This window comes from Neolamprologus multifasciatus, chromosome 1 (genome assembly GCF_963576455.1).
Source record: "Neolamprologus multifasciatus chromosome 1, fNeoMul1.2, whole genome shotgun sequence".
Lineage (NCBI taxonomy): Eukaryota > Metazoa > Chordata > Actinopteri > Cichliformes > Cichlidae > Neolamprologus > Neolamprologus multifasciatus.
Genome location: NC_140439.1, coordinates 25,652,326 through 25,673,824, shown reverse-complemented (window position 1 = coordinate 25,673,824; position 21,499 = coordinate 25,652,326). Strand labels below are relative to the sequence as shown.

Sequence of the window (21,499 nt, the reverse complement as noted above, 5' to 3'; positions counted from 1 at the left end):
TCGGTAGGAAATTAAACTATATATGCTTTATCACTTAGGAAACAATCTATAGAGTACACTGACATTCAGCAGAGACTGAAACGTTATCATCTTTGAAGCTGTCAGATGAAAAGCAAAGATAAAAAAATTGCAGAGGAGTTCCAGCAATTGGATAAAAAGGATTTTCATCTATAATTAAGAAAGATAAGTTACACTAAAAAGACTTTCTATGCATCTTAAATTGACTATGCAAAATTAGTTTTATAAGCTATGAGTTTCATGATGGATTTATCACCAGCTGTCATCAGAAGTGTCGTTTAGCAGTTGAGATAAGCTAATGCTTGTATCGCTGCTAGATTATGGAATCATAATTCTCCACTTCTGAACTGCGTGCATTCGCTGTCTTTTTAGTTTTCGGGAAGAATCTGAAAATATTTGACCTTTTCTTTTTTTGGTTTTTGCAGTCGAGTCTGGAGAAAATATTCTTGTGTGTCATATGTCTGTTTCCTTAGCCACGTGAGCAGCATTCATAGCCGTACTGTTACTCTTAGAAATACATGAGTATGTCACAGTTGCCCCAGGGGTACATATCCTCTTTTGAGCTGCCTATTGCACTTCATTCACAGTTTTATATGTGATCTACATAGAGTTACCTGAAGAAGGATAAGAAATTTTATTAGAAGTGTTACAAAGGCTAATATGGGAAGCTTTCACTTGTCTACTCCTTCCCCGTCTCTAACCTATCTTCGTCTCATCGATTATCTAGTGAAGGAAAAGCCTTATCTTATTCCCACTTTTATATCTACTCTTCTCTGTATCTGAATGACAATGAAGGACTGAGATTTTTTTTCCTTCTCTTTAATCTCTGTATCCAGCATTTTGCACATGTGCTCCCTCACAGATTGTGAGTTGACCTTGGGGTGAAATGATACTCCGACAGCTAATCAATTTTTAATAGCAGCCATAATTCCCCACAGGCCACAAATTGTGTTCGTCTATGTCATGAGTAAGCACGTACAAGCGCATTTCCGTGGGCCTTTGCATGTCTTTGCACCTATCTGAGTGTCCGGGCTTTTGTATCTAGGTGAGTGAGTCTGTTATAGGAATTCAGTACAGTATCCACTTTGTTCCACCTACTAGCTGAAATATTAATGCTGTCAGTATTGGCAAGCCTGAAGCATGCGAGACTCAGACACACACACACACAAACCCACACAGTTAGCATGGGTGTATAATACTCTTGAGGCTATATAATTTAAATTGATGTGCCTTAAATTTGATGATAGACAAGAGAGCCAGTCAGGTAATTCCTTTCCTCAGTAAGAAACGTTCATTTTTACTCCTGACGGATCAATTTTTATTAAGAAATGCTTGACACACAGCATATTACACTCTTTCTGCCCACATTACACTCACTTTTGTTGCCTCTCAGCAAGAACATTTGAGTTCTCTTCTGTTTGAAGATTGAATGTTCTCCTCATGCCTGTGCAGGTTTTTTTTTCCGGGAGCCACAATTTCTCTTGCCATCAAAAAACATGATGCCTGGTTTGGCAAAGGATACTTTTAAAGAGTCCTTTTTCCTGGTTCAGTGAAGCTTACAAGCAGTAATATGACCATTACAAAGCATATGTATCAGCTGCTATGGATAGTGACTGTCACCCAAGAGCGGTATCGTCCTTCAGTGTTTCATAATGTTTGTAAATATGCAAGTGATTTCTAGTTTAACTTTGTCCCTAGTCAAATATTAAAATAATTAATTAAAATAATTTAACATTGGTATCATATTAAAATGCACATAAGATAATATTGTAAATAATACAACAGCAGTAACGAAGTCATTGAAACTCCAGCACAGTAGCTTGTGTTTAATGCACTGTAACAGCAGAAGATGGAAAGAATAATAAGACAATGAATTAGTAAGCAGCAAGCCTGCAATCACATTGTGGCTACTACTGCTACGCTAAATGACAGAGCAGTGCTTTTTGATCCTGTTGTTAAGCTATGGCTCAGTCAGAGTCAGATAAACTTTATTTATCCCCAAGGGGCAAATTCCAAAAATTGCTACATTTTATGTAGAAAGAGAAATTTTGGAGAAGTTAAAAGCGTGTTGTATTTCCTCTGTGACCCATAAGCTAAATAAAGCAGTAAATGTTCTTAAGGTACCTGCATCACAGGCACCTAAAGAAAATCCAGAAGTGCCTAAAGGTGAACATAGAAGTCTTATGTGATTCCAAAACATTAAATTGCTTCATTATTTCACAGTTTCTGGTACAGCAGAGCTCATTTATGTATATATCAAACCTCAGGGTTGTAATATCTCGGCAGTACATCCAAAACAGAACAGCTAACATGAATCTTCTGAGTCTGCGAGCCGAGGTGAAATGAATAAATTAGTTCAGATTAGAATTGATTGAAGCCTGAACTTTCTGTTCCTATATTGTACTTGTATCGCTCTCTTTGTACATGTGTTTGCACAAATGTCTGTTTCTGCAGTCTTAGGGAACCAATTAGAGCTCAGTCTCAGTCTCTTATTGATTTTCCAGCCAATAGCGATGAAGCTCTGCTGTAAGGGGCCTATCGAGCAATGGTCTCTAAGCACAGGGTTAGTTGTTTAATTCCTTTCCTTAAATTGGCTCAAAGACTTCATTGTGGTATTTAAAGTGGAGGATCAGGAAGATCTGTGAAGGCCAGTTTTCAGAAATATGTCATCTTCTTTCTTTTCTCTGTAAATGCGAATCAAACATACACTCTGACACATTCGAAAGATGTTCAAGCATTTAAGAATTTCTGTTTCAGGATGAAAAAAAGAGAGCAAAGTATTGATGACATTTGAGGTAAGGAAAGGCGAGTGAGATGAGAAAATGGAGTGGGCTGAGATATTGAGCATTATGATTTTTTTTTTTCAAATATAGAGACACTGAAGACAGTAGATGGTTTTCCGTCTTGCAAAAGGGAATAGCAGACAGAGCAGGATGAAGAGAATATTTAAGATGAAAAAAAGAAGAGAGGAAGTGAGGGTTGCTTCCAAAGAGGGAGATGGACAGAGTTTGAGAGCACCGTGACAGCCGCGTTAGTGTCTGGAGAGTCATTAGTGACCCATTTCTCTCTCAGGCTACATCTTTCTTTCTCTCCCTTCTTTTTCATTAAACAGAGCAAAGAGCCCATTAGCTTTGTGTTCCTCCTGCAAATCTCATATTGGCTGCGCCATATTTATTGATTCACCAGAGCGAGTAGTCCAAGGATCCTCTGAGATTATTGTGGGTGTGGGTTTTTATAAAACATGCAGACAAATGATTTCACTACAGATCTCATCTCAGATTAAATGCCTTAAACTGAGTGCTGAGCCCAAATGTTTCTGAAAAACAAAGCTGGTGATTAAAAGTTGAACTACACTGTATGTAGTGACACAAAGGGACCTTAATTATTGTGGTATATTTTTTATATTTTAACTTAGAAATAGTTTCCCTCTTGATGTTCACCATCATTACTGCAGAGCTTTTTATTGTTGGTATAAAAGGTAACTGAGGTTAATGGCTCTTGGTGGGTCTTGCGATTTCATTTAATCTTTTGAAAAACATATAGGAACAGCATTTTGGCCCCACTTATACCTCAGTCTCACACACATACACAAATACATGAACACCTTCCACACTCTTGGACATGAGGAGGAAATGGGCTCTTAGGGGGGAAGACTTTATGAGTTACGCCTTGTAAAGCATGCGTTGGTGAAATCCTTCCCCCTAGGCTCTTACTCATGTGATGGGCTCTTTTATTGGGGTCAGGAGAGGGCTTAGTACTGAAGCTAAGACTGTGTGGGAGAGACTGAGCTTGTGTGTGTTGTAGGTATAGGTGTTTATTTATTTCTTTTATTTGATTTTTTTTGGCACAAACATTAACCCAACTTTAAGACTCAGTATGTTCAGTTTTCTTAAGGTCATCAAACGTTACTCATTTATTGCATTTGGTATCTCGCTTTATTTCACGCCCTCACCTATAGACAGGCTTTCAGGTTTAAACACATGTGCTATTAACTTCATATGAGAAAGCTGGTAACATCCACACTCTTTGATCGACACTCACAAAATTGGTTGAACCGACTCTTAAAAGGTCTGTGGTCATTTGATGATGCAACCGAGAGAAAGCCTGGCAGCGTGCTTTTATTTCTAATAAATCGCTTATCATCAGGGTGGGTTTGTTCAGTCTAACATGACTTTGTTCTGATTACTTTTAGCTCTTTCACCCTTGGCTAAAAGTTAATATTTAAAAAAAATGATAGCAGCAGAAATAACCTCCCTTGGCAGAAAATTGACTTTATATAGTTAAGGTTGATATTATCTCACAGCACAGAAATGTCATGGATGACAATTTTCACTTGAAATTTTTTAATATTTTGAAATTTTCACAGCCAGGGACCCCTACTTAGGGTGCTAACACACTTATTAGACCACCTGGCAGAAAATTAAGATTTTTATATGAAACAAAGCCATGGCATGATGAAGGTTTCGTGCTTTTCAGCATACTTTTATTAACTCTAACGGTTGCTGTCATGCTACACACACAGCTTGCAGCTGAGCACTCCACTACCAACAACGCCATGACATGGTCCAGTTCACACTTTAAACCCGGCGAGGTGTGATTGCGGATGCCGCTCAGGTGCGTCCGGTCCCCTGCAGTGGCACTGCAGACCACGCCCTGCCACATATTTGTAGAAAGCTGTTAAAATTTATATTATTTGTTAGGCAAATAACAAACTGAACTAGAAAAATTTGCATTTCCTGCAAAAATGCTGTGTGGATGCCTTAACACTGAAGATGTCTGCTGAAAAAAGGTGTTGCCCTGAGTAGGATTCGAACCTGGCCCTTTTGGTCTCAAGGCAGGTAGTCATCTCACTGAGCCAAACTTATTCTCACAAAGAAGAGGTGGAGAGACTGACAATTCTGATGAAATGAGAAGAAGCTGCTGAGAATTGTGCTGATATGAGGTGAAAAGGCTGAAAACTTTGCAGGAAAGAGGTGAATCAGAAGAATTTGTGCTCAAAAGAGTTTTTTCTGAAAACAGCTGAGATTTGTGCTGATAAGAGGTGAAAAGGCTGAAAATTTTGCTGAAAAGAGTTGAATGAGCAGAATTTCTGCAGAAAGGATGGAAAGAAGCAGAAAGTTGCGCTGAAAAGAGATGAATCAGCAGAATTTCTGCTCAAAAGAGTTTTTTCTGAAAACAGCTGAGATTTGTGCAGAAAAGAGGTGAAAATTCTGCTGAAAAGAGGTTTTTGCTGAAAACAGCTGAAAAAGCTGGGATTTGTGCTGAAAAGTGGTGAAAAAATTTAAAATTCTGCTGAAAAGAGGTGAATGAGCAGAATTTCTGCTGAAAAAAGTTTAACTGTTAACTGAAAGAAATGTTGCCATAAGCGGGATTTGAACCCGGGCCTCCCAGTCTGAGAACGGATGCTCATCTCACTGAGCTAAAACACAGGTCAACCTGGCAAGGAAAATCAGTGAGGCCACTGATAATATGGCAGAAATGGGCAAAAAATATTGCAAAAAAAATTCAATATCTCAAAAAGTATAGAAGTTATGAGCACCAAAAGTCATAGCCGGCATTAGCAGAAAGAGCAGAATTTTTTAAGATTTGAACGGTGCAAATAGCACAAAAACTGAGGGAGTAGTTAAGCGCCAAAAAGTGTACGGAAGCAACCAGAATAATAAAGTAGGATAAGGAATAAAGAGAAACAGGAACTCAATAGTGTGGATGCCCTTTCAGGCATCCACACAATTACTAACCTAACTAACCTCTTTGTCTAGAATTCCCTCTTAAGGTTCAGTGTCTTACCTAAATATACGTTGACATGCAGACTGGAGTGGCCAGTGAATCTATCTGTCCTACTTCTGATTGGTAAACAACCTGTTCTACCTCCTGAGCCACAGCTGCCCAACTAAAGACCTTGTGCATACTGCTGGGGTTACCATTATGGTAAAAAAATAAATAAAATATATGTATATATATATATATATATATATATATATATATATATATATATATATATATATATATATATATATATATATATATATATATATATATATATATATATATATATATATATATATATATATATAGTTTGGCAATTACCAACACTGTTAATTTAGAGAACCTGTGGCATGAACCTGGTAGTCGTTTAAGCACCGTACATAAATGCATTGTTGACTTTACTTGTAGTAAGCTAATACTCAGCAGGATTTGGAGTTTTTGGGATTACTGTGTGATGGGTAATCCCATGGTTACGTTTAACTGAAAGCACACTTCAGGCGATGATTCATCTGTGCTAACAAGCACAAACAGACAAATGATTTCTCTCCTGCTCTCTCTCTCCCTCACAGGAGCCACATCTTTTTCATGTGTCCAGCACCTTTGTGCCTCGTAGATATAAAATATGACAGGGTATGACACACATAAAAACAGAGTTCACTAAAAAAAACAATTCTTACTAAGTGCCTCGGTGCAATATGAAGTACTGAAAGCTTAGCACACTTTGTAACTATCATCATAATATAATTGATATTGTCCTGCAAATTCTCAGCTTATGACATCAGGTGTTGAAATACTCACACTCTGCCCCATTGCATGTAATTCATGTATTATATTTGTATTACCTTGATGTACAGCTGAAAGTCTGCACGTTAAACGTCTCCTGTTTGTTTGATATAAAATCCACTGTGTTGGTGTGAAGAGGCAAATAACAAAAAGACAAAAAACAAAAAGGTTTCATTGTTCAAAAGGACGTAACTATACCTATTATATTGCACGGGGGGTGAAGTTAGATGCTTAATCCTGTTTCAGTGTTTGAATCCAGTTCTTGACTTAACCAGTAGCTGCTTCTCAGATTCTGCCTGTCATTAGCTGATCTGATGTTTGCTACATCTGTCATGCCGTTTGCCATAAACCGTCACGGTGTCCAAGGTTTTTGGAAATTTCTGATACTGTGACTTTGTCTACTAACACTATTAACATGTTGTGAAGAGAATGACTGCAAATGAACAAAATGTAACATCCATCCATCTTCTTCTGCTTATCTGGGGCTGGGTCGCGGGGGCAGCAGTCCAAGCAGAGAAGCCCAGACCTTTCTCTCCCCTGCCACCTCCTCCAGCTTGTCCGGGGGAACACCAAGGTGTTCCCAGGTCAGCCAAGAGATATAATCTCTCCAGCGGGTCTGCCCCGGGGCCTCCTCCCGGTGGGACATTCCCAGAACACCTCACCCAGGAGGCGCCCGGGAGGCATCCTTGTCAGATGCCCAAACCACCTGAACTGGCTCCTTTTGATGGAATCGCTACCTTATCGTGGTGGAGGGGTTTGTGTGCCCCAGAGATTCCAGTGGCTATGTTGTCCGGGGGCTTCTGCTCCCTGGTAGGTTGTCCCATTGCAAATTGGTCCTGGGTGAGGGACCAGACAAAGAAAGATTCAGAAGACCCCTATGAGCAGAACACCAAGAGAATAGTTCACCCTGCCCAAATTAGGGTTACCGGGGCCCCGCCCTGGAGCCAGGCCCGGGGAGGGTGCCCGAAAACGAGTGTCTAGTGGCCGGGCCCAAAAAAGGGACATAGGCCCATCCTCCTGCAGGCCCACCACCCACACGAGGCGCAGTGGGGGTCGGGTGCTTTGTGTGCCAGGCGGCAGCCAGGAGTGGAGGCTCTGGCGGACCGATCACTGGCTACCAAGAATATCAAAATGTAACTGATTATATCTAAACTAAATAGTTCTCATTTTTCACACTTACATTTTAAGGTACAGGAAGAATTCCAGGCAGCTTGTACTGCCAGTTCAATGAAAGGCATCTGACATTGACGAGACATAAATTCTGTATCAAAGCAACAGAGACACAAAACATCTGTGATATTTGAATAGATATAAGACATTAAGGATGGCACACACTTCCCACACAGTTCATCCAATGTCACAGTGAAAATATCAAATGCATTTAATAATCAGGTTGGCTCCTATCAGCCGCTGAGACAGTTGGTGTGGTTAACACTGAGTCATAACAGCACCTGACACCCAGTGCCAATCATCCGCTTCAACCGAGGCTCTCTCCCGATTGTCAAAGAAGAAGTGCGATGTAAATCTTCAGGATAATCCTGTACTGCATCGCATGGAGGAAGATTTAGTGACAGACATGAAAAGAGGAAGACAGACGGGCTGAATCAGAGAGCGATATAGTCAGCTAGACATCAAACAAGAAAGAGAGACAAAGACAAATTCACACAGATGAGAAATGGAAGGAGAAGATGAGCAACAATAAACTGCTGTGAAGTATTTCAAACTTGAAAACACCTTTTACTGACAGAGACCAGGGCTGTTTATATGTTAAAATGTTCTGGAGTTCAGTCAGATTCGATGACGCTGCGTTTTGCAGCCGCTGATATCACAGAAAACAACAACAGCTGCCAGGCAGCAAATTACGGCTGCTAACAGTTTGTGACAGGAGTGGGAGGAAAGGACGAAGGAGAGGAGGAGTGAAAGCTAAAATAGAATTCCTGCAATTCAGGCTTTTGATGTGCGGCAGTGAAGTGGAAGTAGAGAAGAGGTGTGAACAGAGAGAAAAAAGGAAGGGATTTAGGATAGAAGGAGAAAGAGATAGTGAAAGAGTGACAGGTAAAGGAGGGGAAGGGATGAGGGAGGTAAAAGTACTTAGAGGGAGTAAAGTGATGAGAGGGAGAGAGAGCATGTGACGACTTGTATAAGCGCAGAACTAAAACGCGGAATTTTTGTGACTCTGGTTTTGTGGCTCTATGTCGTTTGTAGCTAAAGATGTCTTCCAGCAACACTACTTCACAGTAACACATACAAGTTCTGCTCATGGCTTTGACACAGGCAGATTACTTTAGCGGGGAAAAAGTGTTCATGCTTTAAAAGTGAAATAGAAATGGGTGGTTGACATGAGGAAAACCCGAAACTCAACAGAAGAGCTTGTCAGACTGCTTCATGTTTCATGACAAGTGATCTCAGACACTGGCAAAGTTTTCTAAACTATCTCAGAAAGTGTGACTGTATCAATGTACTTTCACACTGCTGTTTGTCTGAGTGCCATGCTGACTTTCTTGTTTTTGTTGGATCAGAAGAAATCCACCCCTGCAGAAAAATTGCAAACAAACAAGCTGATTCCCAAACGCACGGTGGGAATCAAGCTTTGACTGATAATCCTGCATTTACCTTTAGCCTCCTGTCTAAAAACAACCTCTGTTTTCGCTTATTGTCTTACCCTCAGGTGAAAGTGATGGTGAGAGTTTGCCCGGTTGCCCAGTCTGATGCAGCCGAGTCCAGCTCCTTTCTCAAAGTGGATCCCAGGAAGAAACAAATCACCATCATGGACCCATCAGCAAATCAGACGCAAAGTGCAGCCTCTCAGAAAAGGGCCGGAGCCAATCAGGTCCCACCAAAGATGTTCACTTTTGATGCAGCGTTCCCTCCTGATGCATCACAGGTCAGAGACATTTTATGTGACAAAGTCTGGTAAAATGACTATAAATAAAAACAAAATTACTAATAAAAACTTCACGCTCTTCTTAAGTTTTGTTAAGAACTGGATACCATGCTGGTAGATAAAATGTGTGGTTGCAATGCAAACAAACACTGTTGTTAGTAACAGACTAATAAAATACAGACATACCATAGCTGCTACTTTATTTGTCACATCATTCAAATGCTCTAAAAAGCAACAGTTTCACAAACAGTGTAATGAGGATGTGAGCTGGGGGATTTAACAGAGAAGTCTGGAGACTAAAACAGTGAAGTTGCAAAGAATAGAGGTAGTAAGTGGGGACAAGTTTAAACACCTGGAATCAGTGATCCAAAGAAACAGACGGTGCACAAGAGAGTGAAGAAGAGAGTGGAAGCAGAGTGGAGTGGATGAAGACAAGTATCGGGTGATTTGTGACAGAATGACAGCAGCAGGAGTGAAAGGGAAGCTTTACAAGACGGCACTGAGACCCGCTATGATGTATGGTTTGGAGACAGTGGCAGTAACAAACTGACAGGAGTCAGAACTCACTAAGATGGATGAGATTAAAAATGAGGATATTGGAGGGACAGCTCAGGTTGATGCTTTGGAGAAGAAGTTAGAGAGGCAGGCAGAAGAGGGACAGTGGATATTTTGGAAAAAGGATGTTAAAGATGGAGCAGCCAAGCAGGAGGAAAAGAGGAAGACCAAAAAGATGACATGGATGTAGAGAAGGAAGTCATGCAGAGTTGGTTGGTGTGACAGAGGAGGATGCTAAGGATAAGGTAGGATTGAGACACATGATCTGAAAGAAGAAGTCTTTGACTTGCACATTACCTTTACTTTTGAGCCACAGAGGTCGCTGCTTGGTCGGTATGTGCATTTGCATGAATCTAGGCGAGCTGTGTTCCCCTGGATAAGCCAGTGAGATAAGCTTAAAAGCAAATGCTGATTCTTTAAGACATTTATCGAACCAGAACACAGTAATACTGACAATTACAGGGAAGTTGCCCATCATCTCCTCCACACCAATAGTCAGATGTTTAAAAAATCAAAGCAAAACAGCAGAATCCTAGCTCCAGCGCGAGTGTGAATAATGTTTGTCTAAAATTGAATGTATTTCTGATGTACTTGACCCTGTTTATTCCTCTGTCTTCCTGCGTTAGGCGGAAGTGTGTGCAGGAACAGTTGCCGAGGTCATTCAGTCGGTGGTTAACGGAGCAGATGGCTGTGTCTTCTGCTTTGGACACTCTAAACTGGGTAAAACTCTCTCACACACACACAAAAACTACAAAATCAGAGCTTGGCTCGTGAGTCTTCTTTAGTGAGTGTGACCATCAGTGTGTCGGCTCTTCACTTGGCCGTCGCTCCACTAGCCCTCATCTATCAGACAGAAAGAAGAGGATTAGTGTCTGCTGAAGCTGAAAGCATTCTCGGTCTGCTCTGTCTGTGTTTCTGTCCTTTTCTCCCTCTAATCCTTCTGAAGCTGGTTGTCAGAGAAGCTCTTATAAAAAGGGTCAAGGCCCCTCACTGCATAGTGCAACATGTCTGATCCCAGACATATACTGAGACAAACAAAGACCCACCACAAACACGCAGACACACACACACACGAATAAGGCTTCATCGACTGTGGGTCAGCCGCTGCTGCGTTTGTCCTTGTAAACACAACCAGCATTTCCCTTTCTCAGTTTGTGAGCCTTCAGCTTGAGTTTCTAAGTCTCCTTGAACTGCAGAGCATGACAACAGCAGAGATGTGACAGTTCGACTGGCACTGCAGTGCAAAGATCAACATGTAGACCGCTGTTTGGTTGCTGTGAAGCAAAATCTTGCCAAATCTGAAGAAAAAGTCAGCTCAACTCAAACCACAGTCAGTCAGCAAGATTATGTAAACACTACCCAGCTGAATTTCATAAAACTTGGTGAGGATGTGGAGAATGGGCAAACGATCGCTTTCTTTAAAATGGCAAAATGCAGCAAATATTTCAAACTTTTAATTTGTCTTTTTTTCTTATTGATAGCTGGTTCCCTTGCTACAAATATGGCGTGAACAGTGTTGTCAGTGTCTTTATATGGACCATAGGAATATTAAAACTACTTAATGGAAAAATATATATACACTTTAAAAAATCAAGTGTATATACAAATTTGATGAAGCGTCATTATGATCTAAAGGTTGTGACTCAGATGATGAGCTGCTGACTTCCTGTTTTCTTCTTAAACACATGACAGAGTAGGTCTGACTATACAAAATGTCATTGCAAAAGAAATATATTCAACACTCTACTTCTTCATATTTTACCACTTTTTGTTTATGGGGAATGTAAGAATGGTCACTATACGGACATCTTTGAGCAGTCCATCACAACTCCCGGTGGGCCAATATCCTATCTAATAAAATAGCATTAAAAATAGATCATGCACATAAAAAATGTGAAAACCACCACTAGGGTTTACACAGTCAGCACAGAATGATAGCAGAAATAACATCCAGATTCCAAAAAAAGGATGTAAAAACATCCTTTTTTTTTTTTTTTGTCTGTCCCGTTTGGTTCTTTTGCCATCAGAACTATTGTCTAAAGGTGAGGAAAGATGCCCAACGGATTTACTTTACCAAATTGACCATCCCAGTCTTGCCGTAATGGTCTATTTGATTCACCTTTTATTGTTTATTTTATTTATGTTTTTATTTTCACTTGCTAGATACGGGACAGACTTGAATGAGGAAAAGAAAAGGGAGAAAGGAAGAGGGGGAAAAAACAGTGGTGAAGAGGGACGGGGATAAAGGGCAAAAAAAACAAAAACCAACTAAATAAGCAGACAAAAAAAAATACAGATATCAATCACCTGGATCACCTGTTGAGAAAGAGAAAAGAAAACAAGCAGAAGAAAACGAGAGCAATACAATAAACAACATCACGATGATATATGGGAATATAACAGTAAATACTAAATATTAAACATTATTGTGCAGCACGTAAGATCGAAACATCCTTTAGATGATGCATATGCAAACAAGAATAGCTCAAAGTGGGCAGAGAGCACAACTCGCTTTTCAAATTGCACATAGGACAGATCAGTCAAACAGATGCACATGTAATCGTCACACTCCCAGGACAGAAACAACATGGTGCACAGTGCACATACGACAGCTTGTCTAGATCCCTGTTTGTCATTTTAACATGAATACATATTTTCATTCAGCTGTCAAATATTGACATGCAAAATACAGACTGTCTCGTGATTTATGATGCTTGTGATTCATCCTGTGTAATATGGCTAAGACTGAAGCTAATATCCTGCTGCCGGTGTTTGATTATGTTAATAACACTGCAAACTCTTTTATTTGATTGAAATCAATTTCTCAATCAGTTTTACTGCTATATTAATGCCGTGACCTCACTCGTATCTGTTCAAACGGCTGCTGCTGTAGCAGCAGATGAGTTAATTCTTTGTGATCCAGCTCACCTAAGGCCATGGATTGTAATGAGACCGCATTATAATGGCATTACCTTTTTACTAATTAAAATGGGGAAAGTAACACAACGAGCATTTACCTTCGGCTCTGTGGCCCTTGGCTGTAGACACATGTGGGGATTCTGGCACAGACCAGTCTACTACACACTCATGCACATTTTTGCAGTGAGCAAAAGGGAATTCATTAAAAAGGAAAAATTAAATAAAAGTCTAAATGATCCTGAACAAATGGATGAACTTCAGGAATTGAATCCTCTTGCTTTGAGTCATGTGTGATGGATTTTGTTATCGTTATTAGAGTAGTGTCCGTCCTTAGTAATGATGAATTAATGCGCGTGTCTGCGTAAGCTCGTGTGTGGATGTCTTTGAACTCCTGAAACAGCTCTGCCATGTTCCCTCACACATATTCACTTTCTCTCTGATAGCAAAGGTATATCAACCTGATGAGACCAATTCACAGAAATATACATAAACCGCACATACGTGGATACAAAGCATTATGATAAGTCAGTGGAGTAGGCAGCTATATGAGCACAATTTGCAGTTTTCAGTAGTCAGAACAGAAGGACGCATTATAGAGCCACATATAAACTCCCACAGATGTGTGGTTTAATGTGTTCTTTGTCACTTGCACACAGGCTTTAAAGGCAAAAAAGAGAAAGGGTGGTTGTTCAAGTGCTCTGTGGTTATGTTAGTGGTACTACACAGAGCCGTTATGAGTCAGGGAATCCATCTGATCTGCTAAATGAAAAGAAATCAACTGGTAAATCTGATAAATCAAAGTAAATGACCCACTGTTGCTTTAAAAGAGCTCTTTAACATAGCGCAACATTTTATATAATCTTTAACATGTGTTTAAAAGCTTTCTTTACATTTTATCTGGAAAACTGAGCATTGTGAATTAAAGAAGTGTATTGCTTTATAAATACTGCTACAACAGCACCAGCTTTCGGATACTTAACACAACTCTCTTTGTTGTATTTTCTATCACATTTTTGGGACAAATCATCATTTTTGACAGTAGTCTAGATGCTCCAGGAAACACTGAGTGCAGAACAATGTAAAATTACATTGTAGATGACAACTTCCCCTCCGTCCTTTCTCGGAACAAATCAGACACATTTCTCTACTCTGCATCACAGGAGTCGGGCTTTTGATGTCGTCTGTCTTTCGTGCAAGTGCTCCCACCGGTGTGATTGTTAGGTGTGACATATGGCTTTGTTTAGGTGTGTGTTTGATCTCCAACTTCTGACAGCCAGAGCAGGTGTGGGAAAGGGATAATCATCATCTTGTGACTGAAAGGGACAGACACATGCATTTCACTCACACATCTATTCACACTTATTTCTGTTGATTTTCTTTTTGATAGATCTTCAGCTTATTTCCCGTTCACCATTGTCTTTCTGGCTTTCTCATTCAGGTAAATCTTACACGATGATCGGCCGCGATGACTCTCTTCAGACTCTGGGTATAATCCCCTGTGCCATTTCCTGGTTGTTTAAGCTTATCAATGAGCGAAAAGAGAAAACTGGTGCACGCTTCTCCGTCCGCGTCTCTGCAGTTGAGGTCAGTGATCGCAATGAAACCTTAATTTGAAACATTCCCTGCAGAAAAAAACGAGTGCAAATCCTGATGCAGACATTTGACAAATCAGGGCACTGATAGTCTCTAAAAAGCACTGGCAGTAGCTGTCAACTATCTTTAGTATCTGTCTTCTCTTAGTGAAGTAGAATTTTAATTTAAGATTCTTCTGGCCAGATTTAGTCCTAGACAGATGTTAAGAAAACGGAGAAAATAAAATGAGGAAGCTACTGTTGTTGAAATAATCTGTGCTTTCGTGCAGGTTTGGGGAAAAGAGGAGAACCTTAAAGACTTGTTATCTGAAGTGGCTACAGGCAGCTTACAGGATGGGCAGTCACCTGGGGTCTACCTGTGTGAGGACCCCATTTGTGGCATGCAGGTACACATGCACGAACACACAATTAAAAACATCACGGCTTACCTTGGGACTGGTTCATGTCACTTGTACCTGTAAACCTTACAGATTCAGACTCTGTATAAATGTGTTTTCACCTCAAACAGCTCTCTGCAGTCTTGGCTTGTGAACCCACAGACACACGTCTTGGAGGAGATGATCTAGTATCATTTACATTAAGCTCAATAACCACAACTGATAAATGAACATAAAAATAGGTTTATATGAATACATTTGAATATGGGCGATGTTATTGATGAAGGGGTTCTTGAGTCCATCTGGTAGTACTGTGGATGTGCATCAAATGAAAAAAGGGACTTTGATCGTTCAGCATCCTGTTTTTATCCAACAAAGCCAAAATGAGGTATTTTCAAAGAGATGATTCATTCACCTGATTGTGAAAACGATGCCAAGAGAAAAACACTTGACACAAACAAAACTGGAAAAATAACCAGAACTCTCAAGAGGCTCATTGTGTATTCAAACTTTTGTTTTTTTAAGTGACTTTTCAAAATCACATGCAGCTAAACAAACTCCTTTACTTTAATAACCAAGATTCAGAAAACAAAAGACAGCTTATGTGAATAAAATTCTAATGAACATCACTATTATTAACATCCTTTGCAGGTATCTGTGCAGTAGTAGTCTCAGTAACGTGTCAATGTAAAAAGAACACCAAAAGCAAATGAGCGACAATGGGTTAGCAGCCGTATATGTGTGTGTGTGTTCAGTCATACTGTATGTTTATAGGATTAGAGGGTCTGATACAAACACATCTGTGTAATCCTTAACTAATCTGACATAATCTCATCAGTAATGATATCCTGCAGTACCACACACACACACACACACACACACACACACACACACACACACACACACACACTCTCACTCCCTTCCTCCCTCTCTATTACTCACATCTGCTTCCCTCTATTTCTCACATACCTGCAGACAAATTAGAAATGATTTATTAAAAATATGCCAATCAGTCTGCTGCCACACTGAATCCTCACAGTACACAATATTATCAGCGTTTAAACACTTTTTCCTCGGTAAACCAAATCCCTCAAGCTAAGGTGAAGTGGTGTCTTTCGGCATGCCTGACTGCCTGTCCTCTGGCTACTCACGGTTGCTTCCTTATCACGTCTATAAAAGTGCAATATTCTTATGCTTTTTTTTCTTCCCCAAACTCTTCCAGCTGCAGAACCAGTCTGAGCTCCGCGCTCCAACACCAGAAAAGGCAGCCTGGTTCCTGGATGCAGCCATAGCAGCTCGCAATAGTAGCCAACGCTCCAACACCACTGAAGAAGAGCACAGGAATTCACATATGCTCTTTACATTACACATATATCAGTATCGCATGGAAAAGACGGGAAAAGGAGGAAGTAAGTAGTGCATGCTTAAACCCTGATGTTTCTAACTGTTATTACTGGTGCAACAATTAAATGTGTCAATAGCAACAGTTAACGATTACATCTACTGCGCTCACCTTTGCAGGAAAATAGTTGTTGTTTGTTGTGACTATGATAATCACAGTAGGATAAAAGCAGACAGAAACATATTGTTTGCTATGAATAAATTGTGGAACACTGGAGACCAAAGTAAGGAGCGAACAATGAAGGACAGATCAATATGCAGATCGATCTAAATGCTTCCTATTATGGTTGCTATAAATAAACTGCAGCAACAGAGATGCACATGCACCTTTTACTGAACGCGTGATCCCTTAATATGTTAATCAAAGTCATTTCCAACAGTTATTTTTGGTCTTTATAACAAATCACATAGCATATGAGTGGTTTTATTTATGCCTGAGAGATGTTTGACCAAATTATGTCTGATTATGGCCATTTATGTTACACACAAGTGTGTGTATGAAATAAACTGTAATGTGTGTGCATCTGTGTATGTATGAGAGAAATGTGAATGCTTAAGAATGATAACTGTAATGACATATTTGTTAGACTTGCATGTTTCTTTCAATCAAACACATTTAATATTAGAGAACAATAACCTAAGTAAATGCAAAAATACAGTTTTAAAATGATGATTTAATTTATTAAGGGAAAACGTTACCCAGACCTACCTGGTCCTGTGTGAAAAAGTGATTATCCCCTAAACCTTTAAACCTTCATTTAATTATTTGGAGCCACTCAGATCGAGATTAGCAGTGTTTCAAATTACTGTCCTGCTGCATAACCCTGCATCAGTTTGTGGCCTGCATGAGCTTCAGGGTTGTCCTGTAGACAGCAGAATTTATTGTTCCACAAATTACGAAGTCATCCACATCCAGAAGCTACAAAGGAGCCCCTGACCATCACACTACCACCACCGTGTTTGATTGTATGTTCTTCTTATGAAGTACTATATCAGTTGTATGTCAGATCTAATGGGATGTAAACCTTGTAAAAAGTAAAAGTCCTGTCTTTATTGGTCAGCAGTGGTTTTCTCCTTGTAACTCTCCCATGGATGCCATTTTTGCCCAGTCCCTTTCTTATTGTTGAATCATGAACACTGACCTTAAATGAGCTAAGTGAGGCCTGCAGTTCTTTAGGTGTTGTTCTGTGTTATTTTGTGACCTTCTGGTTGGGTTATCAATGCAATCTTGGAGTAATTTTAGTAGGTCAGGCACCTCAGTGAAAGTTCACCACTGTTCCAAGTTTCCTCCATTTGTGGATAATAGCTCTCACTGTGGTTCACTGAAGTCCCAGAGCAGTAAGAATGCCTTTTTAACCTTTTCCAGACTGATAGATGTTAGTGACTTAGTTTCTCGTCTGTTCTTGAATTTCTTTAAATCGTAGCATCATGTGTTGATTTTTTAGCCTTTTTTCATGTAACTTTTTCATGTTCTTCATATTCTGTAATTGCTTAATTCAACAGAAAGTAATCTGGCCTGAGTGTGGCTAAGAAACTGAGCTCAGCTTTTCCAAAAATGCAGTTAATCACCGTTAATTCATGATTTAACAAGGGGGCAATTACTTTATATACTTACTTACTTTATATAGGGCCACGTAGGTCTGCATAGTTTTTCTTCTACTTTATAAATTAAATAATCCTTCAAAAACTACATTTTGCATTTATTCGGGTTATCTTTGTCGAATATTAAGATTTGTTTGATGTTAGGAAACGTTTATCTTAATATTATTACTGTCACTGTTAATATAGATTTCTTACAGATGCAGTATACTGTACTAACAACTCTAAGTTGTCCTTCAATCTTGAGCCATCTTTTCTCTTCTGCTAGTGTCAGGAGGTCGCAGTCGCCTCCACCTGCTGGACCTGGGCAGCTGTGATGTTAAAGTACTCGGAGGAGGAGGAGGTGGGAAAAGCAGGGAGAACTCTTCACCCAGCTCGGCTCCTCTGTGCCTTTCGCTGTCTGCACTCGGCAATGTGATTCTGGCCCTGGTTAATGGAAGCAAACACATCCCATATAAGTACGTTCGTGTGTGTGTGTGTGTTTGTGTTTATGGGTGGGTGTGGGTGAGTGGGAGTGTGACTAATTAATGGATAAATTTAAGAGGAAAATAAAGACAAATTCAGAAACTGGTGAACTAAACTGTTGAGAAGAGTGAACGGTAGGCTGAGGTGGAAAGCAGGATCTTGATGTGAGAGGTAAAAAGGAAAGGATAGTAGCAGATTTCATAAGTTGCTTCAGGTTTGGGGGATTTACTGTCATAAACAACAGCAGCTGGTGTTACATATTCATCACATTCATTTTGTTGGTTAACTGACTGCCAATGACAGCAAAGGAGAGAGGAAAAGGCAAAGATGATAGAGCCAGTAACTCTAGCCAGAAGAAATTGTTTGAAAATAAAAATACTTGAACCAGGGGAAAAGAAATCATAACAGCTAAAGTGATGCATAGTCCTGCTCTGGCAGTAAGAATACGGGATGTGAAACTGTAAATGCCCTCCTTTTTTCTAATTTCTCTCTGCTTCCCTTCTGCTCTTCCACTCTGCTTAAGGCTGTGTAGCTCTGTGCTCATGCTGGGATAATTTAATCACAAGCTTTTGCATTTACATTGCAAAACAACTTGCTACTTAGCATTGAAGCTCTAAGCACAGCTTTGCTGACTCTGATTTGGCATTGGTGACTCAGACTCTTGGAGTGTGATAGGATTTGACTGGTTTTTAACGATCCATGCTGTGTTACTGGCACATTTTTAAATATCCAAGAAGTAAGAGTGATTGAACTAAGACTGTTGAAGTTGGGCTTATGGAGGATATATATATATATATATATACACATATATACATATATATATATATATACATATATATATATATACACATATATACATATATATATATATATATACACATATATATATATACACATATATACATATATATATATATATATATATACACATATATATATATACACATATACATATATATATATATATACACACACACACACACACACACACATACACACACACACACACATACACACACACACACACACACACACATACACACACACACACACACACATATATATATATATACATATATATATATATATATATATATATATATATATATATATAAAAACAAAACCCAGCACGCCCCTGCGGGCGGTTTATCCTTCAAGCTCGGGTCCTCTACCAGAGGCCTGGGAGCTTGAGGGTCCTGCGCAGTATCTTAGCTGTTCCCAGGACTGCGCTCTTCTGGACAGAGATCTCCGATGTTATTCCCGGGATCTGCTGGAGCCACTCGCCTAGCTTGGGAGTCACCGCACCTAGTGCTCCGATTACCACGGGGACCACCGATACCTTCACCCTCCACATCCTCTCGAGCTCTTCTCTGAGCCCTTGGTATTTCTCCAGCTTCTCGTGTTCCTTCTTCCTGATATTGCTGTCATTCGGAACCGCTACATCGATCACTACGGCCGTCTTCTTCTGTTTGTCTACTACCACTATGTCCGGTTGGTTAGTCACCACCATTTTGTCCGTCTGTATCTGGAAGTCCCACAGGATCTTAGCTCGGTCATTCTCCACCACCCTTGGGGGCATTTCCCATTTTGACCTCGGGACTTCCAGGTTATACTCGGCACAGATGTTCCTGTACACTATGCCGGCCACTTGGTTATGGCGTTCCATGTATGCCTTGCCTGCTAGCATCTTGCACCCTGCTGTTATGTGCTGGATTGTCTCTGGGGCATCTTTACACAGCCTGCACCTGGGGTCTTGCCTGGTGTGATAGACCCCAGCCTCTATGGATCTTGTACTCAGAGCTTGTTCTTGTGCTGCCATGATTAGTGCCTCTGTGCTATCTTTCAGTCCAGCTTTGTCCAGCCACTGGTAGGATTTCTGGATATCAGCCACCTCCTCTATCTGCCGGTGGTACATACCGTGCAGGGGCCTGTCCTTCCATGATGGTTCCTCGTCTCCCTCCTCTTTCTTGGGTTTCTGCTGCCTGAGGTATTCACTGAGCACGCTGTCAGTTGGGGCCATCTTCGTGATGTATTCTTGGATGTTCGTTGTCTCATCCTGGACTGTGGTGCTGACACTCACCAGTCCCCGACCCCCTTCCTTCCGCTTAGCGTACAGCCTCAGGGTGCTGGACTTGGGGTGAAACCCTCCATGCATGGTAAGGAGCTTTCTTGTCTTTATGTCAGTGGCTTCTATCTCCTCCTTTGGCCAGCCTATTACCCCAGCAGGGTACCTGATCACGGGCAGGGCGTACGTGTTGATGGCCCGGATCTTGTTCTTACCGTTCAACTGACTCCTCAGGACTTGCCTGACCCTCTGCAGGTACTTGGTGGTTGCAGCTTTCCTAGCGGCCTCTTCATGGTTCCCATTCGCCTGCGGGATCCCCAGGTACTTGTAACTGTCCTCTACGTCTGCAATGTTGCCTTCTGGTAGTTCAATCCCCTCAGTTCTGACTACCTTCCCTCTCTTCGTTACCATCCGACTACACTTCTCCAGCCCGAACGACATTCCAATGTCATTGCTGTATAGCCTGGTAGTGTGGATCAGTGAATCGATGTCTCGTTCACTCTTGGCATACAGCTTGATGTCATCCATGTACAGGAGGTGGCTGACAACTGCTCCGTTCCGTAGTCGGTATCCGTAGCCAGTCTTGTTAATGATCTCACTGAGGGGGTTCAGGCCTATGCAGAACAGCATTGGGGACAGAGCATCTCCTTGGTAGATCCCGCACTTGATGGTGACTTGTGCTATGGGCTTGGAGTTGGCCTCTAGTGTTGTACGCCACATCCCCATTGAGTTCCTGATGAAGGCTCTTAGGGTCCCATTGATCTTGTACAATTCTAGGCATTCTAGTATCCAGCTGTGGGGCATTGAGTCATAGGCCTTCTTGTAATCAATCCAGGCAGTGCACAGGTTGGTTAGTCTGGTCTTGCAGTCTCGGCTGACTGTTCTGTCTACCAGTAGCTGGTGTTTTGCACCTCTGGTATTCTTGCCAATTCCTTTCTGTGCCCCGCTCATGTATTGACCCATGTGCCTGTTCATCTTAGCCGATATGATGCCTGAGAGGAGCTTCCATGTAGTACTGAGGCAGGTTATTGGTCGGTAGTTCGAGGGGACTGGTCCCTTTTTGGGGTCCTTGGGG

General features: G+C 40.8%; 1 protein-coding gene across 2 annotated transcripts in view; it reads left to right on the top strand.

Annotated features, from left to right (window-relative positions):
- Positions 1-21,499, top strand: part of kif26ba (kinesin family member 26Ba) — a 104,483-nt gene that overhangs the window by 58,403 nt on the left and 24,581 nt on the right. For both annotated transcript variants that reach the window (XM_085168164.1, XM_085168157.1), the window contains exons 6-11: positions 9,236-9,451; positions 10,633-10,726; positions 14,364-14,509; positions 14,787-14,903; positions 16,117-16,303; positions 18,163-18,352. In XM_085168164.1, the coding sequence (XP_085024290.1) occupies positions 9,236-9,451; positions 10,633-10,726; positions 14,364-14,509; positions 14,787-14,903; positions 16,117-16,303; positions 18,163-18,352 (950 nt within the window). The remainder of the gene's footprint in view (positions 1-9,235; positions 9,452-10,632; positions 10,727-14,363; positions 14,510-14,786; positions 14,904-16,116; positions 16,304-18,162; positions 18,353-21,499) is intronic.